Raw genomic sequence first — 18,661 nt, 5'->3', positions numbered from 1 at the left:
TGGGTCACTATCAACTGCAAACATTTAGATCCTGATAATGATTAGTAAATTGTTGAACAACTATAAATGAGAACTCACTTCAGACACACTCAACACCATAAAAAATGATTAATTAAAGGAGATTTCTTCTTGCCGTGCCAGCCTCCTTTTTACGTCGAAGCCCTAAGGCATGCATTGTGCTTGCAAATCAAGTATACATCAAACCAGACTACAATGCCAGTGGATCACTGAGACTGGAGTACAATGAGCTAAAACAAAGACTTTATCTAAGAAGTCGATGTAGTCATTGTGACGTCACCCATCGATTTGCAGACTAAGTTTTGAAGTCTCGAGTTCTCGCCATCTTGGATTTCGGCCATCACCATCTTGGATTTTTTCAACCAGTGAAGGAAGTGACCATATTTGGACTGTGGAGGAGCGATGGGTGGATCTGATGAACACAAGCAGCAGAGCGGCACCTGACTTAAAGAAGTTAGCTTCTTAGAAGCTAACTGCTTTGGTAGCGACCTGTCAATCACAAGATAGTCCCGCCCCCTAAAGCATCCCCTGCTTTCTGGTCTGTTTAACTCTAAATGGACCATCTGTGACTAAATGAACATCATGCTGGATTGAAGAAGGCTTGAAACTATAGATTGAGACCATAAACTCATGTTTACAATGTTTACTGAGATAATAAATCAAGTGAGAAGTAGGGTGATTTTCTCATAGACTTCTATACAATCAGACTTGCTTTTGCAACCAGAGAAGTCATCCCCTGATGGCTATTCGAAAGTTAAAGGCATTTTGCGCATCTCCATCATTTTTGAGAACTGGAGGTCGCAGCCCGGATATTCACTGAAAGCCACCTGATGGCGGCTCTAGAGAAAAGGTCAAGGGATCACCAAAGTCACAAGAGTTCATCAACAAGGAATCATGCACGTCTCATGTCATGGCAACCCATCCAGTAGTAGTTGAGATATTTCAGTCAGTCTGGACATGCTAACATTGCCATGATACTAGCATTCTTACCTCACTTTCACTAGCATAGATTTCAAGGCCTGTGAAGGGGCCTTTCAGTCGGTGCAGGAGGGCCACGAAACGGCTGACAGACATGGATGTCGTCTCATTCACCTCTGTTTCCTCTAGAACCTGTTCTAGGATCTGCATGGCTCTTGTGGGAAAAGGACAAGAATTTATAAACATTATGACATTGTACATCATTATGATTTACAAATATTTAAACTGTATTATTAATTGTGGATTGCCTTAACATAAAGCCTTTTGCAAATTCTTCATGTTGCCCAGTTCTTTTACTCCCAGGTACACTATCTAATATAAATATGATATACTATTATAAACAAACACAAACAAAAATAGCATATATATATATACGGTATTATTTTTTATTCCATTAAAATGTTTACTTAACACCGTTGCTGTGGTTTCCATTTTTTAAAATGTTGTGTACTTCATCCATGCATGATTTGGTCTTCGAAACCTCTGTAGAGTAAATGAGTGATTTATTGATATTCAAGATATACACAAATAGTATATTTAAAAAACAAAACATATATTATAGCATCACACCATGTCTCCCTGGAGGACACTGATGTAAATTGAGATTTCCATCACAATACTCCAGGGCAACCTTATGAAACACCAAAGACAGGACCAACCAACAGAGGAGCCACCACTCCATCCTTTGAAGTGAAGAGAATAACATTTTTATGTATTTATTTACACACATTTAAACCTTTCTGTGCTTTGTACGTCAGAAAAGTATGGAAAAGAAAGAGACATTAAATAGGACCTCTGAAAAGCACAGGGACGCACAAACAAAATCTTCACATTTATTAATTGATTACGGTAACTTAACTTGTACTACAATGAGTATGTTTGAGTCCTCTATGAGTACAGTCATTTCAAACAAAATCTTCACATTTATTAATTGATTACGGTAACTTAACTTGTACTACAATGAGTATGTTTGAGTCCTCTATGAGTACAGTCATTTCAAACAAAATCTTCACATTTATTAATTGATTACGGTAACTTAACTTGTACTACAATGAGTATGTTTGAGTCCTCTATGAGTACAGTCATTTCAAACAAAATCTTCACATTTATTAATTGATTACGGTAACTTAACTTGTACTACAATGAGTATGTTTGAGTCCTCTATGAGTACAGTCATTTCAAACAAAATCTTCACATTTATTAATTGATTACGGTAACTTAACTTGTACTACAATGAATATGTTTGAGTCCTCTATGAGTACAGTCATTTCCATACATTCAGTTAAATAAACACTAAATAACAAAAACAGCCTACCTGTTCATACTGCTCAGTCCATTGGACAATACAGAGTACAGCTGATGTGACAACAGGACAAAAGCAAGTGAGGAAACTTCATGGGAAGTGGTAAAAACATGTAAATGACATTCTGCAATAAAAAGAGGAAGCAGCAACAGTCAGCAACAGAGCTAAAAGAAAACAAATGGAGATTGTATCTCTTGCCTCTATTATCACTGAGTATTGGCCCACAATGAAGGAATTAGTGAACACGTTTAAAGCCAACAATGAACATACATTGTGTTTACACATTAGGCACTAAGTTGTAGTGATGTCCAAATGAAGCTTCGTGAAGCATTTTCTTTATATTCTGAGCCCAATAGATGGCGCTCTCTGTTCAACAAAGGGTTGAAGGCCAATATATTTCCATTGCTTTCAACCCTTTGTTGAACAGAGAGCGCCATCTATTGGGCTCAGAAAATAAAGAAAATGCTTCACAAAGCTTCATTTTGACATCACTACTATGTTGTGGGTTTGTTTAGAAGCTGGTCTGAAACAGCTGTTCATTGGTCACTATTCTGCTATCACTTGCATGCCACTCCTCCCACCAGCAGAGGGTAGTAGCACATCAAGAAATCGAGTGAAACAAGACATTGAGAGCTGAATCCTGGGATTTCCCTGTAGCCTATATTGTATAATTAAAAATGAAAATGAAAACCAAAGTATGGATGATTTAGTAGTTTCAAAAAATGTATTATTGTAACAGGCAAATACTTGAATTGTGTCTCCCCTGATAAAATAGAATAGAATAGAATTACTTTGTTAATCCCAGACTGGGAAATTATTTTGTCACAGCAGCAGTGGGTCAGAAAAAAACACTCGCTCACAGCTTGATCAACAAGTTGAAATTCCAAATGAAAACCTGGATCCGTATAGAAAGTCATGCACCTTTAAAACAAAACTCATAACTGTACTTTGACTCATTTTATTACACTTTGATAGAAACTAAAATAACCTCACAATATGAAACATTAAACAAGTAAATACTTGAATTGAATTCATTATTTAATTGTAGCCATTCAATTTCAAAATGCACTTTTAAAGGTATTTTTTGTTTTTATTTCCCCCCAATAACACACTTCATGTCAAGCTTTATTCCATAACACCACTTTTAATAATGTTTTCAGACAATAGTGATGTCACTTCCTAATCACTTTTCAGCCAATCACATGCCACTTACCTCTTTTACTGTAAGATTGAATGAACTGCTGCCAAATCGAGCCAGCTTGCTCCCGTTGTTCTAAATCAACCAAGCATGGCTGTTAAAAGATGCTTTATATGCTTTATATATATATATATATATACATATATATAGTATATATACTGTATAAACTGTACAGTACTCAGCGCAGAATGGTGTGAATAACTTTCCATCCTTGACGTTCAAAGGTCATAAATTGTTTTCTTAGACAACCTCAACCACCACCAACGCCATATGTATTTGTGGTCCATTTTGCATGTTTACACACTATTATACAACCTGTTGTGGAACTGTGTGTTCAAACCTAATATAACACATCATTACTGTGAAATAGAGTCTAATTTGCCACATTCGGCAACATTACAACTTAAAATTGGACCATAAACAGGCGAGTGCTTCACATCACTGTTGTGTCAGGTGACAACAGGGGGCGAGAGAGGACAGAAGGAGGACAGAAGGAGGACGTACGGCATGCCGCGGATGACAACTTGTGTCCAAATGCAGAAGACATGGTTGCATAGCACTGTTGTATCTGTTTTCTATTGCATGATTACTGATAGATAGATAGATAGATAGATAGATAGATAGATAGATAGATAGATAGATAGATAGATAGATAGATAGATAGATAGATAGATAGATAGATAGATAGATAGATAGATAGATAGATAGATAGATAGATACTTTATTGATCCCGAAGGAAATTCAAGCATCCAGTAGCAATAACATACATAGAACATACATTAAACATACATTAGAATCTATACAAAAGCTATATAAAATAGAAAGTGATGTAAGTGCTGTAAGTGATTACAGCATGTTGGGATAATAAAAGCTACTGAAGCATAATGCAGCAGCATTTGTTACAAAGAAACGTAATCCGTGTGTGATGCCGTTTCTCGGATTAAAAAAGGAATTGTTCTTACGCAGAAAAAAAGAATGAAAGCCACTTAAAAGACAAATGTGATACATATTGTAAGGCTTCTGGTATAGTGTGGTTTTGTTAGGTCATTGTGTTATGGGTGATGGAAAACATATTATCAGTGTTTACTAACTCAGTAAAACAATGAAATAGAGTTACAGACAACACATACATCTATCAGGATGGGGTCTGGCAAGGAATTTCTGACAGGTGAGGTCACTAGCGTGCAGGCGAGGGTTGACCGATCTTAGCCTCTAGGGGTTTGATCCTGAGAAAAACCATCATAGACCGCTCACCTGAATACGAGTATAAAGACGCCAGTGAAGCCAAATGACTCACACACAGCAGGTGCTGATCCTAGTGACTAACTGGTAACTCTGGGCGATATACTCATTAATTGCAAGATTTCCAAAGAGTCAAACTGCTTGCTAATCTACTGCTGCTTTTTTGCCTCCATCCCAAGTGAAATTGCGTTTCAAAACATGAGCTGAGGAACATTATAATGTATTACATGGACTGAGAGTCAAACATTGAGAAGTGCTTAAGGAAGGCTTAGCAATGACCTTTATGTGCATTCAAGAACCACCTCATCCCCTGTATTCTCCTTTTAAACAAACGTCCCTGCAATACCAAGAGCAGTTATTGGATAAATGATCCTTAAAACATCACTTCAAAACTTCAGAGGCAAAACTTATTTTCAATGGACAATACCTTAATCATACTATCGCCCTCCCTCTCACCCTCTTTAATCATTTCATGTAATCCCTCAATGAATAAGAAATGTCAAATCAAATTACAGACATGGGTATTGATCGTTGAGTAGCTGCTGGTATGATTTGTGCTTTCTAGAACCAGAACCCATTCTGTATGTAGCTCCTTGCTTTTGCATTAGATGGGATCCATTGACAGGGGTCTGGTTATATAGACACGTCTCTCCACAGTCTCAGAGAGGGAGCAAATAACAGGGACTGCCTGAGGAATGATCATTCTCTGGAGGCCCATTAACCCTGATCTGATGACAGGTTGCTTCCTTCTCACCTTTCCTCATGTCGACTGCCAGAACAAAGCAGGGCTACCTTATTTCCAATAGGGGTTAATGGTGCACTATTCCTTCTGACATGGACATAGATGCCATTGCAAACATTAAGTCTATCATGGTGTGTGCTGCTGCCTGAACGGACATCCCATATTGGTCAATGGGTAGTGAGTTTATAGATAGCTTATGACACCTAATAGTTATTTTGCATTCCATATCTTATCAGCAGCCTACTTCCTGTCATATTCATATTGTGTGTGTGTGTGTGTGTGTGTGTGTGTGTGTGTGTGTGTGTAGTACTAAAACAGGGGGAGGGGTTGTGTGTTTGCGGTCGTCCGCCTTGGGCTCTTTCATTTGCATTGTAGTGGTCAGCTCCATCAAACCAGAAACAGAAAGACAAGACAATGCCGGAAACGATGCGCCTACAAAATAAGAGGCTAATTGTTATCACATCTAGGCAGACACTTAAAAAAACAAAACAATTAATGACATTATTATGTTGATATAAGCTAATGATTTCCTCCACGAGCTCTCTCCAACACCCACTGTTAAATGTGCTGTTAATAGGACAGTAGATCCAATTTGAGAAGGGAAAATGTCGATGGGGGGAGGGGGTCCGTCAGAACACGGCAGGCTACTTAGCTTTTATTTTGAAAGTCACGGCAGGGACACCTCGCTGCCGTGTTGTTACGGTTGACGCTGGCGTCTCCTCCACGTTAGGTACCGAAACACCACGAACAGAGGAGCAGCGCAGCAGTCCGTCCTGCTCCGGTAGGGAGACAACGATCAGAGCTGCTGACCCGGGACACGACTCAAAGAAACTATAGCTAAGTGTGGGCAGAAGGGTTCCTCTAGGGAAAGGGGGTACAGTGGATGAGGGAGGTACGTCAAATATATATATTATAAGAGGTCGCAAGCTTTACCAGGCGCGTTCGCTTCCAGCTACTACACCGCCGCTTGAAGCTACTGTCGAGGGGTCGGTCGAGTGAACTTTGCGCTTATCATTTTGTCGTTGTTTTTTGTAGTTTGCAACTTCCTCTGGGTAAATTGAACCGCGCCTCAACAGGCATTATCACGAGTTGAGGTTAACCCATTGCTAGTAAATGATTTACCCTGCTAAAAAGCGTGGTAGACCCGCTCTGTTGATAGCAAGCTGTGCTGGAGACGTTGCGGCTGTTTTGTAAAGTGCACTTTCAAGGTTACTGATAAGGCAACTTTGATGTTAATTCAATGGGGCGTGTTCTCTAGGTGGGTAGCCCACTGGAGATAATAGCTGTTCTCCAGAGCACAGCAGGCTGAGTCACGAAAAGTGTAACAGACTTGAAGTAGAACGCCGTACACATGAGTGGACACAACTCATCGACATTTACGGAGGGTCAGTTAGGGCGGCTCTGACTGTAAAACTGGCTCTTTCCCAGGATGCAAGTGCACTGTTAAACACCGTCGTAGCGTTCTTGCTAGGGAAGAGTTTACACTAGTTCTTTTTTACTAGGTAGTTTAATTGTGTAAACTAGCAATACTTCGACTAAAAACTCGTCAAAGACGTCGCACTGCTCCGTCGAGATTGGACCAAGACGAGCGGCAACAGATTTCCCTCGCGCACGGACCATGGCGTCCGCCACACGGGACAGTTGCCTCTGGTTGCTCTGGAGACGGACCCTTCTCGCACTGTGGCTGTGTGCGCTGGTGGCGCGTGGAGCGGAGGATGACAGCGGCTTCAACTCGGAGGTAAAAACACAAGCAGCCCACTGATAACAGCGAGGAAACAACACTCGTCACTTAAAGCAGGAGGTGATATGAACATGTTATTCACCGCAACACACTCTTATTTCACCCAGTGGTTCGTTTGGTTAGCGAGGCAGATCGATTGGCTGGTGTACACTGTCTACTAAATCAAGACCTCGTCCCCAGCGGTCCTCCAAACAGTGGAAGGCACAACAGGAGTTGTATTTGTTTACATTTCAAATAACTTTTTTGTTATTATTATTCACATATATAACGTTTCCCCCACCTCTTTTTGTAATGTTTTAGTGAAGTGTTTTGTTTTCTCATCATTCTCAGAAACACTAATACACTAACCACTGGTTATTATTGTGTTAGAATCCTGTGGGGAAAACATAACCCATACCACTCATACTCATCACTTTAGCAGCCATTGTTTAGTCTATTTTCGGACTCAAACTTGCTCCTTTCAGTAACAGTGGCATTAAACAGCAAAAAAAACAAAGGTTTTTTTTTGTAATGGTCAAAGTGTCTTTTTCTTCTGACCTTTCAGCCGTTAGGGACACCTGTAGATATTTGTTTCTGATTTAGGTGTGTCAAATTGACACCAAAGTATGGCAAAGTAGCAAGTTGGAACTTGACTGAGCACTTCTTGCTTTTTTTTTTGGCCAGTCCAGCGGTAAACCAGCAGAATTGATTGTTTTGCAAGACTTAATGTACTGTAAGAAGGTGATTAGTGGTGGAAGGTTTGTTGTTTAACAGAGCGAGAGACACAGACAGGGAAGGGGGTGTGAGCTCAGTGACCAGAGGGGTCTGCTTGTCAGCCAGGTTACAACATATTCTGATGGGTAATGTGTGTGTGTGTGTGTGTGTGTGTGCGTGCGTGTGCGTGCAGGCATTTACTAATGTGTCTTACTGAGAGAAGAGACGGAGGGTTTACACAACGATGAGACATTCCTAAGCGCATGTTGCTAAATATATGTGTGTGTGTGTGTGTGTGTGTAAATTGCATTTACTACATCAGTTATTGGAGGTGAAAGACTTGACAGCTTCCCAAATAGGATGTTCTTGCACTGAAGGAGAAATCAAGCTGGAAAACATGACAATTATGCAAAATAAATAGATCACCACGGGCTACTCTCTTAAAAAAAAAAAACCTTCACATGCACAACGCTGCTTGTATTTCGAATAAAATGATTTAAAATGGCGAGCATCAGAACTGCCTTTACTCTCACAAGGCTTTACATTCACATGAGGATGTGACCCAAGTCACAGTAAACAATGCTGTTGTGTTGCCTCTGAGGAAAGTGTAATAAGCACCTGTCGCCTGCAGCTTTCCACCTGACATGTTCGGATGAGTTTAATGTGTTGCAGCAACAGAAAGTGTTTGCACTGATATCAGCAGCTGTGAGTGCTACTTGACGACTTAAAAATGTCATGCTGTTTGTTTGCCTGCTAATCTCCACGACCTGCCCACTAGTCTTTTATAAGGGAGACTTTGCTTTTATGAAGTCACTGGTGGTCTTTGTGGCAGAATACTGTTTCCCTGGAGCCCGAGGGGAACATTTGCTTTCACTCACAACAGCCATAATAAGGGTTTTTAGAAATTAGGCTTGGTAGAGCACATGCTGTATAGTCTACTAAAAGGACAGGTGAAGGAAGACTGAATGTAATCTGTAGAAATGGGACAAATAATTGTGATTCATGATATCATCCTGATAATCATCAAAATGTGCGTAAAACTATTAAAACGGTACTTAAAACATACTGGAATCACATTTTGTATCGACAGTATCTGAGTCCTACTGAGCATTGAAACCCCCATTCATTTTAAACCCTTGATCATAAACCATGGATCTGATACCCAGCATCTCTGCTCTCCATATGCCTGCTGACCAGAACTTTGCTCAGTGCACAATAGTAATGGATATGATGTGGATCTTGATATTAAAGATAAGATAATAATGTTAAAAGGAGCATGATGCTGTGATATATTCGCACCAAGCACAGACACACATACAAACTTCAGACGTAGCCCAATCCATGTGTTTAGGAGTTGGCCCGAGACCTCTACTCCTACTCTGTCTGGACAAAAAGGATGAAGTGGGAAGTTAGAAGATGGAAGGAAAAGAGATTATGAGTGTGACAAGGACCAGAGTGAATGTGATTGAGAAAAGAAAATGTGTGAGTAGCGGCCAAGAGAAACTTGAGGTGGAGTAATTTCTGAAAGTCGGAAAGAGAGACAAAGATGGAGAGAGAAAGCTGATGGGACGCTGGTGGTCAGTCTCAGCTGTGCAGCACGTGATGGCTGAATGTGACAGCTGTTCTCTAACTGGGACACACACACATTCACACACAGAGAGAGAGAGAGAGAGAGAGTGCACAGACATGCTCGTCCTGGGACTCCAAGGCATCCTACAATACAATGAACTCTTTTGTCTGAAGAGAGTGAAAGCTGTGAGAGAAAACTTGCAAAAAGGGGAGAAAGAGGATGAGATAGCACAGAACGAAACATGGACTTGATCGGACAGGCCGCATAGAAAGACCGCAAGAGGCTATTTGTGGCAAAAGCAGTGTGATCCTAGTGAGGAGACGGTGGTTTATTGCTTTATAGCACAGAACTTCCTGAATCGGTATCCTCTTTGTATCCATGTAATCTGCAGCGTGCTGTCTCTTCACATTCCAGCCACTTTTCCCTTGCTCCCCTGTGATTGGCTCCCACCGTGTCCACATGTGCATTAATTAATGTTTTGGGGTATTTCCTGCATTTTGCAAAATCATGTGTTTATGTCTCCTTGCATGTGTTACATTTAAGTCCGTATTTTCTCGCATGCAGAAAAACAGACATCTCTTAATTCATGAAATCTTGAAAATTGGACTAATTCAATTCTCCTGCTCCTGTCTGTCCGTCTGTCTGTCTGTCTGTCTGTCTGTCTGTCTGTCTGTCTGTCCGTCTTTCTGTCTTTCTGTCTCATTACCATTTACTCACAAATCCTCTATGGTAGGACTTTTGGGGGGGGTGGTGGCATCGGACCAAGCCTTGGAATAAAAGCCCTGTTAGTATCTTGGCTGACATTGTGGTGGACACACACACACACACACACACGCACACACACACGCACTCCTGGCAGGTTTTACAACTCCTTGTATATAGCTGGGTCTGGTTTTGGCAGGTAAGCTCAAGGACTCTTTGAAAGACCATTTAATAGACGAGGCTCAGCGTACACGCGCAGCCACACACACACGCACACACACACACACACACACACACACACACACACACACACACACGCACACACAAGCAGTCCCCGGCTCCCCCTGTTGTCTACGACTTGTTTTGTATTCAGCCCAGCTGATGAGGGAAGGTGAGTGGCCAGACTCAAGTACTTTACTGTTTTAGGCGATGGCCGTGAGTGGTTGCTGGGGTTCACATGTCTCCCATACATCTTCCTAACACCACTGCATCTCCTGCAGCTTGTTGTAAATACTTGTTTGGAAGGGACAGAGAACATCAGATCCTGGGTACACACACCACAAAGACAGAAACATCAACATGAAGGCATTTTCCTTTTTCAAGCGCTATCACTGCTGCAATGACAAGCGTGTGGAGATGCTGATCACAGAGGAGCGGGGAAGAAGTGGCTGTGATGTGAAGAGAAGCAGGTTACTGGCTTGAATCCATTACTTTGACTTTTACACAGTGTCTGTTTTGGTTTTGTTTTTTTATCTACAGACAGTATTAATTAGGAACCATGAACAGAGATGAAACAACAATCAATGCTTAGATTTTGTGTTTTTGGTAACTTTTTTGGGGGCTGCACGGTGGTGTAGTGGGTAGCACTGTCGCCTCACAGCGAGAGGATCCCGGGTTCGATTCCCGCGTCGGCCCGGGTTCCTTCTTTGTGGAGTTTGCATGTTCTCCCCGTGTAAAGCCCTGATTATGCTTCCGCGTAGTGATCACACAACGGCCTGCTTGGAGACCGTGATGGTTCTGCGTTGGGTTTACGTGTCGAAATGCAATTCAATGCCACACCGGTAAAGGACGCTATGTTTTTTGTAAAGACTGACCGACCAACCGAGACTCTTGACGTATATCGTCGTTAGCCTCGTTATAGCCTATTTGTTTACTTTCCGGCTTTAAACATCCACAATTTTTCAGAACTTGGTGTTTTATTTCTTTGTGCAAAAGCGACAAGGTGCAAACAATAAAACGAGGTGAAAACAATAAAAGTAGCCTATTAAAAGTTTTAATGGCGGTGGCGGAAAGCGGTCTCCGGCGGATGTAGTTAGCGGACCAATCACAGCCAATGCCGCTGCGTTGGTGTTGCGTTGGTGTTGGCGTCGCCTCGACGTGCATCTAGGATTTTTGGGAGGTGCACGTCAGGCCCTTGCGTTGGACGTAAGGGGGGTCCGCAAGGACGTAAGGGGTCCGCAAGCGTTGTGTCGACGCGGAAGCATTACTTGGGCTTAAGCGTGGGTTCTCTCCGGGTTCTCCGGCTTCCTCCCACAGTCCAAAGACAGGCAGGATGGGGATAGGTTAATTGATTACTCTAAATTGCCCGTAGGTGTGAATGTGAGTGTGAATGGTTGTTTGTCTCTACATGTCGGCCCTGTGATAGACTGGCGACCTGTCCAGGGTGTACCCTGCCTTCGCCCAATGACAGCTGGGATCGGCTCCAGCCCCCCCGCGACCCTGAATACAGGATAAGCGGTAGACAATGGATGGATGGGTAACTTTTTTGGAAATGAATGTATTTCCTTCAACCTAACAAGTAGAATCTAACCTGCATTCTGCTTTGTTTCGTCGGTTGAATGCACATACAGCTGCTGTTATGAACTCCAACTCCATGGTAAGGGGCTCTCTGAATATTATATATATAATATTTGAACAAAGTGCTGTAAATCCACAGTATTGTGCAAGTGTGCAGAGTTTTGAAAACTGTCTTCAAGTAATGAAAAAGGAGCTAGGGTTTGGTCCACATGAACTGCTACTGTGCAGACTGTAGCTTTTGAAAGTTAGAGTTTTGCACGTGACTCCAGTTGTGCCCGCTGTCGTTTAGCAATCAACAAAAAAAAGCGTGTTGACTGCCACTGGACTGATGGAAAATGCTGATATTTGGAGTGCGGACTCTAGTCAAAGCTCAGAGTCTATGTCATGGTGTTTAATGTTCTTTACACACCAGTTTTCTCCACCAAATACATGTATATGGCTGGCCATTTCATGTATTCTAGCCACTCACTAATAGCACACAGACCTGCAAAGTCAACATGTTGCATTTCTTTTCATGGTGGTTAATGTGCTTACATAGCCTCACTCCGTACTGCTGTTGCCAAGCTGTGCTGGGGTCTTATTGTATAGCAAAGAAAACATGGTTATTTGAGATGAAAAGAGTGTTTTGTGAACTCCGCCACCTGTTTCCCTCGCCTGTGTGTGGGTGAGACAGTATTTAGATAGCGTTTCAGGAAGTGCATGTTTGTGTTGGAGTTGTGTGTATGTGTGTGTGTGTGTGTGTCCTTATCTAAAAGCAGAGGTGGGTCGAGGTCACATCCAGTTCAGCCCTCTCTGCAGCTCTTCCTGCTCCTCCAGACTCTCTCACAGAGCTGATGCAACCACTGCTCGACAAAGAACGACCAAGATCAGAAAATAACAATACAAAGAATATTCGGAAGTCCTTTTTACAGCTCTACATCTGCAAAAGAAAATAATGGGGGTGTAAATAACAGGCAATCAAGACACGATTAACACTTCATTGATCCCTGGGGTGAAATTAGTTGTTCTAGCAGTACAAGATGAAACAGGCCATGCACAGTAGGTACAAACAGGACGGAGCAAACAGGAATGACATATATAAATACAAGAGCTGCACATGAATCAAAATTCAATTAAATCTAAGCTGACAGGAGAGAACATTTACAACAGGTTGAAATAAAAAGTGATAGACCTACTGTTTGATACATGCATGACCCACTCCCAGCAGAGATTAACAAGCTGTGGTTAACGTGACAAAAGGGAATAGGGGTTTGGGACGATACAGGATTTTAATGCGAGTTGCGATTAAAAAAAAGAAAACAACAATTACTTTATCGTGGTGAAGTTCCATGACCAGGATAATCATAAATATCATTGCGAGTGACTTGCAAAAGCTGTCAAGCTCACTGTCATGGTAGAGAAGAGGAACATTGGATACAAAAATACATGTTTAAAAATGCTATATTTATGCAGGGAGAACTGATATTTTATGAGCATCTTATTTAAGATTATTTAATAGTTTTTCACTAAACAAGAGTAGGTGAAACTGCACTGTGTGTTGTCAATGTGCTTTATTTCAGATCACATGACATTGTTAAGCTACATTTGAGTAAAATGTAACAAATGCACTTACAAGACTAAAACCTTGTACTGTATGATCTTATAATAAAGCAAATTACACTCGTTATATGGTAGTTCATTCATTAGTCAGTATTTTATATAGTTTATATGAAATGATAGATATGAGCCCATAAACTTGAAAGCATTTCCTGTTTTTCATTTTTTTTTTTCAGATGACTTACTTACTTACTAAGTCAGCCACAGAGAGACTTATATATATTATTGATTTGTTTTATTATTTTTTTTATGTTAATCGCAATTATTTTGTCCAGGATAATCGTGACTTGAAACTTTCATATCATGTCTAGTATACTTATATAGGACTAGTAAAATGGGATAGTACAACAATAACTATATGCAGTATACAGTGATAAATAACAATGGCAATGACAATATATAGTGTGTGTTACAGGAAGAAAGTGTATAGAAAGCTCTGCTCTGTATAATAATTATAACAACATAATAATACCTAATAATATCTTTAATAACAGTGATAATAATGATGACTTTTAGTGAGTAGACTGCTGGAGCAGCAGAGCTTAAATGTGTCTGGAGATTTCACATGAAGATGAAACAGTTGGTTTTGAAGGTCTGAGTTCCTCAGGCTAAGTGCTCCAAAGCCTGAGGGCTCGGACACTTTCTGTTTCCACCCTTGACCTCCCGATGGCCAGTGGATAGACTATAAAAACCACCAGGGCGATGGTTGGGCAACATTTCCCCCTCTGTAACCTGAGTTACTTGTGTTTTTTCTACAAAAATGTTCTGCATTGACTTCATTCAATTTAAAAGAATACTTTTCAATGCATATTTTTTTTTAACTTAAAGAGAAAGCAACCAGAACAATCATAACAAGATCAGAGAGCTTGTTGAGCTGAAGGGCAAACTTAAAAACAGATCATCCGCTTTAACTGTTAGTATTAGATTTTTTTTTGGTGCATTTGTGTCAGATTGTATTGTATTGCATTTTATTGATGTAAACAGGGACAGTGCACAATAAAACATTAGCCTTATATAAAACAAGGAGAGATGCATTGCACTGATGTAGTGCCCGGGCAGGTTGGGGGAACAATCAATTAATAACAATTGAATGTAAATAGAGTGTAAAAAAACCTACATCATAACATTTTACAGACACCATCGATCCCCATCCCACCTAAAAAACTAAATTTGTACAAAGTTATGGCAAAAAATAGCCAAATAACTTTGTACAGCGGTCAGAATAACTTAAAACACTGAAGATACAAAAGCTTAATCTTCAGGGGGAAAAGAGAAGAGGTGCTACTTCAATAAAGGCCGTGTATGCAATGGATGACAGTAGTCATCTGGTATCCTTAATTGATCCCAATGACCGTGGTGATGGATGAGATGAGTCAGGATCTGTCAGACTCAGCTCAGCGATTGACAGTGATGGATTGATCAGGCGTTGTGTGTTCACTTTACAATAATGAATGTGGCCTAATGGTGGAGGAAGGACACATGCAGGTGAGAGTCATGTTGAGGTTTGATTTCACCAACCGGGCTGGTATCTGCCACGTCAGTAGCTCTGTGTTGATCATATCAAGTCCTCTCTTCAGTGGTGATTTCAAAGAGTCTAATGACCTGCAGTCACGTTGTGCATGACACTCCGACAGAGGGGAAACCGTAAAGCAGGGAAGGTTTGGGAGACCCTTTGTCATTGGATTTCATTGGACTGTGGGGACATTATATTTGTGTCTGACACACATACAGCAAATAAAGCCTTTGTCTGGGTGCTTGGTTGGTCTGTGTGGGCCATGCAGCAGGATCCCGCTTGCAGCAGGAGTGGCAATTAATATGCAGTGCACACATTCACACACCTTTACCTTCTTGTAAGTAGATACTGATTCTTGAATAACTTCATGTAAATAGATACATTAATACACCGTTTTACATAATAAATAGTTCCCGTCCCTTCTGGTGCAACCTTATTTAAAAAGAAAATAGATACAGCACTCAGTGGAAAGATAAGGAATTGTGGCATAAAATACACATAATGATGTTTGTCAATTTAAAAGATAATGGTACTAAAGTGTCTTTGAGTATCCTGACAAGCGCTTTATAAATAAAATGTATGGTTATTATTATTAGTAGTATTATACTTAGCCTCTCTATGGAATAATATTTTCTTTGATTATTCTCTGTGTTTAAACAAACAATGGAATTTTCCATTAATGAACAACTACAAAAATGCTAAACAGCAGGTCAGACATTAAAAAAAAACCTGAATATTGGTGGTCCACCTGTGGTGGACAGTACAGTAGATTATTTTACAGCACAGTATTTTCAGTGAAGGGTTCCGTTTGTTTGTGTGAGAGAGAAACACTGAGTAGAGGTGAGATTGTGTTTATGACTTTTAAGGAGTGGATGAGTAAATACAGCTTATCAAGAAGTAGTTTGCGTTGTGAAAGACGGGCGTAAACTTGAGAAGTGCACACACAGACACCCACACAGCAACATGCATGAGCACACACACACTCACAGTCAGACACACACACCCTTTTACATTCCCTGAACCACCATGGGGAGTGTGTCCATGTGTCGGTGTATCTAGTATCTCAAACTACCCGATACGCAAGTGCTTGCCTGTGTGTGGGTGCGTGTGATATTAGGTTTCTAAATAACAGGTGGGATAGACTTTGCGTCATCTGTGATTCAGATCCAATTTCACCCTTCATCCCTCCAGTCCTCCCAGTTACAGACTCCCAGAGAACAGTCAGATAAAGTCGGCCTCACAGTGTTCCCATTCTGGCCAGAGACGGATGTCCTCCCTGCTGTCTGAGTACCGAGGCGAATCTCATGTCACGTCATCACGTTACAGAAGCTGGAGCTGAGGAGGAGACCAACTGTATGGTCTCTACTGTGTCAGACCGTTGCTCTCAGCTGTTGAAACACACACAAACATGTTGAAATACAGTTTTGATCATTTCTATTCAATTTTTCTTGTTATAATTCACTTCTTGATTACATGAAAGGCAAAGTTGGAGCAGATAGGACGAATAATGAATCGTTCATCCAGCTCCAAGAGGGACAGCTGCCACTCGTAGTATAACGATTTATGCGATGCATCGATGAATCGATTGTCATTCATACCGATTCAACTAAATCGATCTGCTAAAACAAATAAATAGAATAAATTACTTTGGCTTCCCCAATAATCAATATAAATGCGTTAAATCTTATGAATTGCGATTCTTAATTATGATTAATGTTTTAAGACTTTTAAGACTCTCTCCCCTGCCAGCATGTAGCCTATTGAAAAATGTTCAAAATAACAATGTTGAATTACCTTTTTGTATTCAGCATAAAATATTATGCAGACAACATTTTTTATAGAATAAATATGTTTAATAAGTAATTATGTTGTCTTTTTATTTTTTCACCTTTCAGAAGAATAGTCTCGCTCGCATTATTGCACGTTTATTTCATGGATATAGAATTTTGGTTAAAAGTTACTGAATCAAATCATGGTTTACAGAATCGAATCGAATAATTCCAAAAAAACAAAGTTGTCCTTGAATCGAATCGCCAACTACTGAATTGTTAATCGATTCGAATCGCTGTGAAGCCAAAGATTCACACCCCTAGCTGCCACCAGTCCCACAGGGACGTACACCACCATCTTACATAGAGACTCCATACACATAATGAGGTCGACTTGTGTTGAAAATATCTGTGTGAATGTGATTAACCCCTGATAATAATCTAAATAATCATTAAAGACCTAATGAAATTGGAGACTACATCCGAGATATTACTTTTCAGATATGAATTCTCCATTCCATAAAAACTGTAAGCATGCTATTCTGGTCTGATGGACCACAACATTTAGCTGTTTGTCCACGATGAAAGACAAGTTTGACAAAAATAAATCATTCTGTTCATAAATCACAACTGTTCCTTACCAATTTAATATTCTCGCTTTCAAATAATCCAGCCAATCCATTTCCCATACCTGAAATGAATCACTGATTGTAAATAAATAGATTTCTAAAGATTAAATTCAGAGTCACAATAAACTTGTGCTATGCAAAAGTAGCCAAGAGAAGTAAAACAGCTCATAAATGTCCACTGATGTGTCAACGCTCACTTTCATTCTCTCTTTCAAAAACTAAAAATGTTTACATCTAGATTTGAATGCTTAGTTTGATTGAGACTGTTTACTGTATTGACTTTTAAAAATCAGCCGTGTAACAGAAATCTGATGAGCTTCTATTGGAGTGAGTGGTTGTCACGTTGCAGATGATATTTCTAACCGTCCTTCTATGTTTTTCTTCCTGTCTCCAGTCATGGCTGAGGATGTATGGTTACCTGCCCCAGGCCAACAAACACATGTCCACCATGAGATCAGCTCAGATCCTGTCCAGTGCAATCGGTGACATGCAGCGCTTCTACAGCCTGGAGGTCACTGGACAGATGGACCCTCAAACCATCAGGTTAGATGGGATACAAGACGATGCTTTAGCCTGACTGCTTTAGACTGACCTGCCATCTGCCATCTTTTGGGCCCGTAACCTTAATCAAATTGATCAATTTCAGTTTGCAAAGCCATAAAATGTTTTTTAATAAGAAGATTTGTCCTAGAATTAGGGAAACTTGACTTGACATTTATTGACAATTGACATCCAGGACAGGATTTGCCCATCGTTTCCTGAGGACCTGCTGTTGAGCAAGGGTTGCTTAGAGGAACGCTTTAAATGAAACTTACACAGAGATCAAAAGGAGACAGTCAAGTTCTCCTTCATCTCTTCTCTTGGCTGCTCCTTCCATTCAACACACACACACGCACACACACACACACACACACACACACACACACACACACACACACACACACACACACACACACATCTCTTGCCTTGCTCCTGACTTCTTTTAACTCCTTCAGTGCCATGAAGAGACCCCGCTGCGGTGTCCCTGACAAGTTTGGAGGCCAGATCAAAACCAACGTGCGGCGGAAACGCTATGCCCTCACTGGACATAAATGGAACAAGAGCCATCTCACTTACAGGTGACAAAAGACAGTCTAACATGCCAAACATACACTCTACATGCACAGTCTC

General features: G+C 40.7%; 2 protein-coding genes across 6 annotated transcripts in view; one reads left to right on the top strand and one right to left on the bottom strand.

The window, feature by feature from the left end:
• LOC311011920 (adhesion G-protein coupled receptor G1) overlaps window positions 1-18,661 on the bottom strand; it is a 129,347-nt gene that overhangs the window by 14,973 nt on the left and 95,713 nt on the right. For 2 of the 5 annotated variants that reach the window (XM_084007115.1, XM_084007114.1), the window contains exons 1-4: window positions 2,312-2,362; window positions 1,567-1,679; window positions 1,404-1,479; window positions 1,009-1,150 (exon numbers count right to left, since the gene is read on the bottom strand). In XM_084007115.1, the coding sequence (XP_083863241.1) occupies window positions 1,009-1,150; window positions 1,404-1,479; window positions 1,567-1,679; window positions 2,312-2,319 (339 nt within the window). In that variant the 5' untranslated portion in view covers window positions 2,320-2,362. Of the gene's footprint in view, window positions 1-1,008; window positions 1,151-1,403; window positions 1,480-1,566; window positions 1,680-2,311; window positions 2,363-18,661 lie in introns of those variants that run through there. The other 3 variants (XM_084007117.1, XM_084007118.1, XM_084007116.1) reach the window with 3 other exon arrangements.
• Window positions 6,230-18,661, top strand: part of mmp15b (matrix metallopeptidase 15b) — a 32,511-nt gene continuing 20,079 nt past the window's right edge. Inside the window, exons 1-3 of the mRNA XM_084007078.1 lie at window positions 6,230-7,219; window positions 17,886-18,034; window positions 18,487-18,609. Coding sequence (XP_083863204.1) covers window positions 7,100-7,219; window positions 17,886-18,034; window positions 18,487-18,609 — 392 coding nt within the window. The 5' untranslated portion in view covers window positions 6,230-7,099. The remainder of the gene's footprint in view (window positions 7,220-17,885; window positions 18,035-18,486; window positions 18,610-18,661) is intronic.

This window comes from Eutrigla gurnardus (genome assembly GCF_963514095.1).
Source record: "Eutrigla gurnardus genome assembly, chromosome: 1".
NCBI classification, from domain to species: Eukaryota; Metazoa; Chordata; class Actinopteri; order Perciformes; family Triglidae; genus Eutrigla; species Eutrigla gurnardus.
Note: the sequence above shows the minus strand (reverse complement) of the source record. Positions and strands in the feature narration are given on the sequence as shown.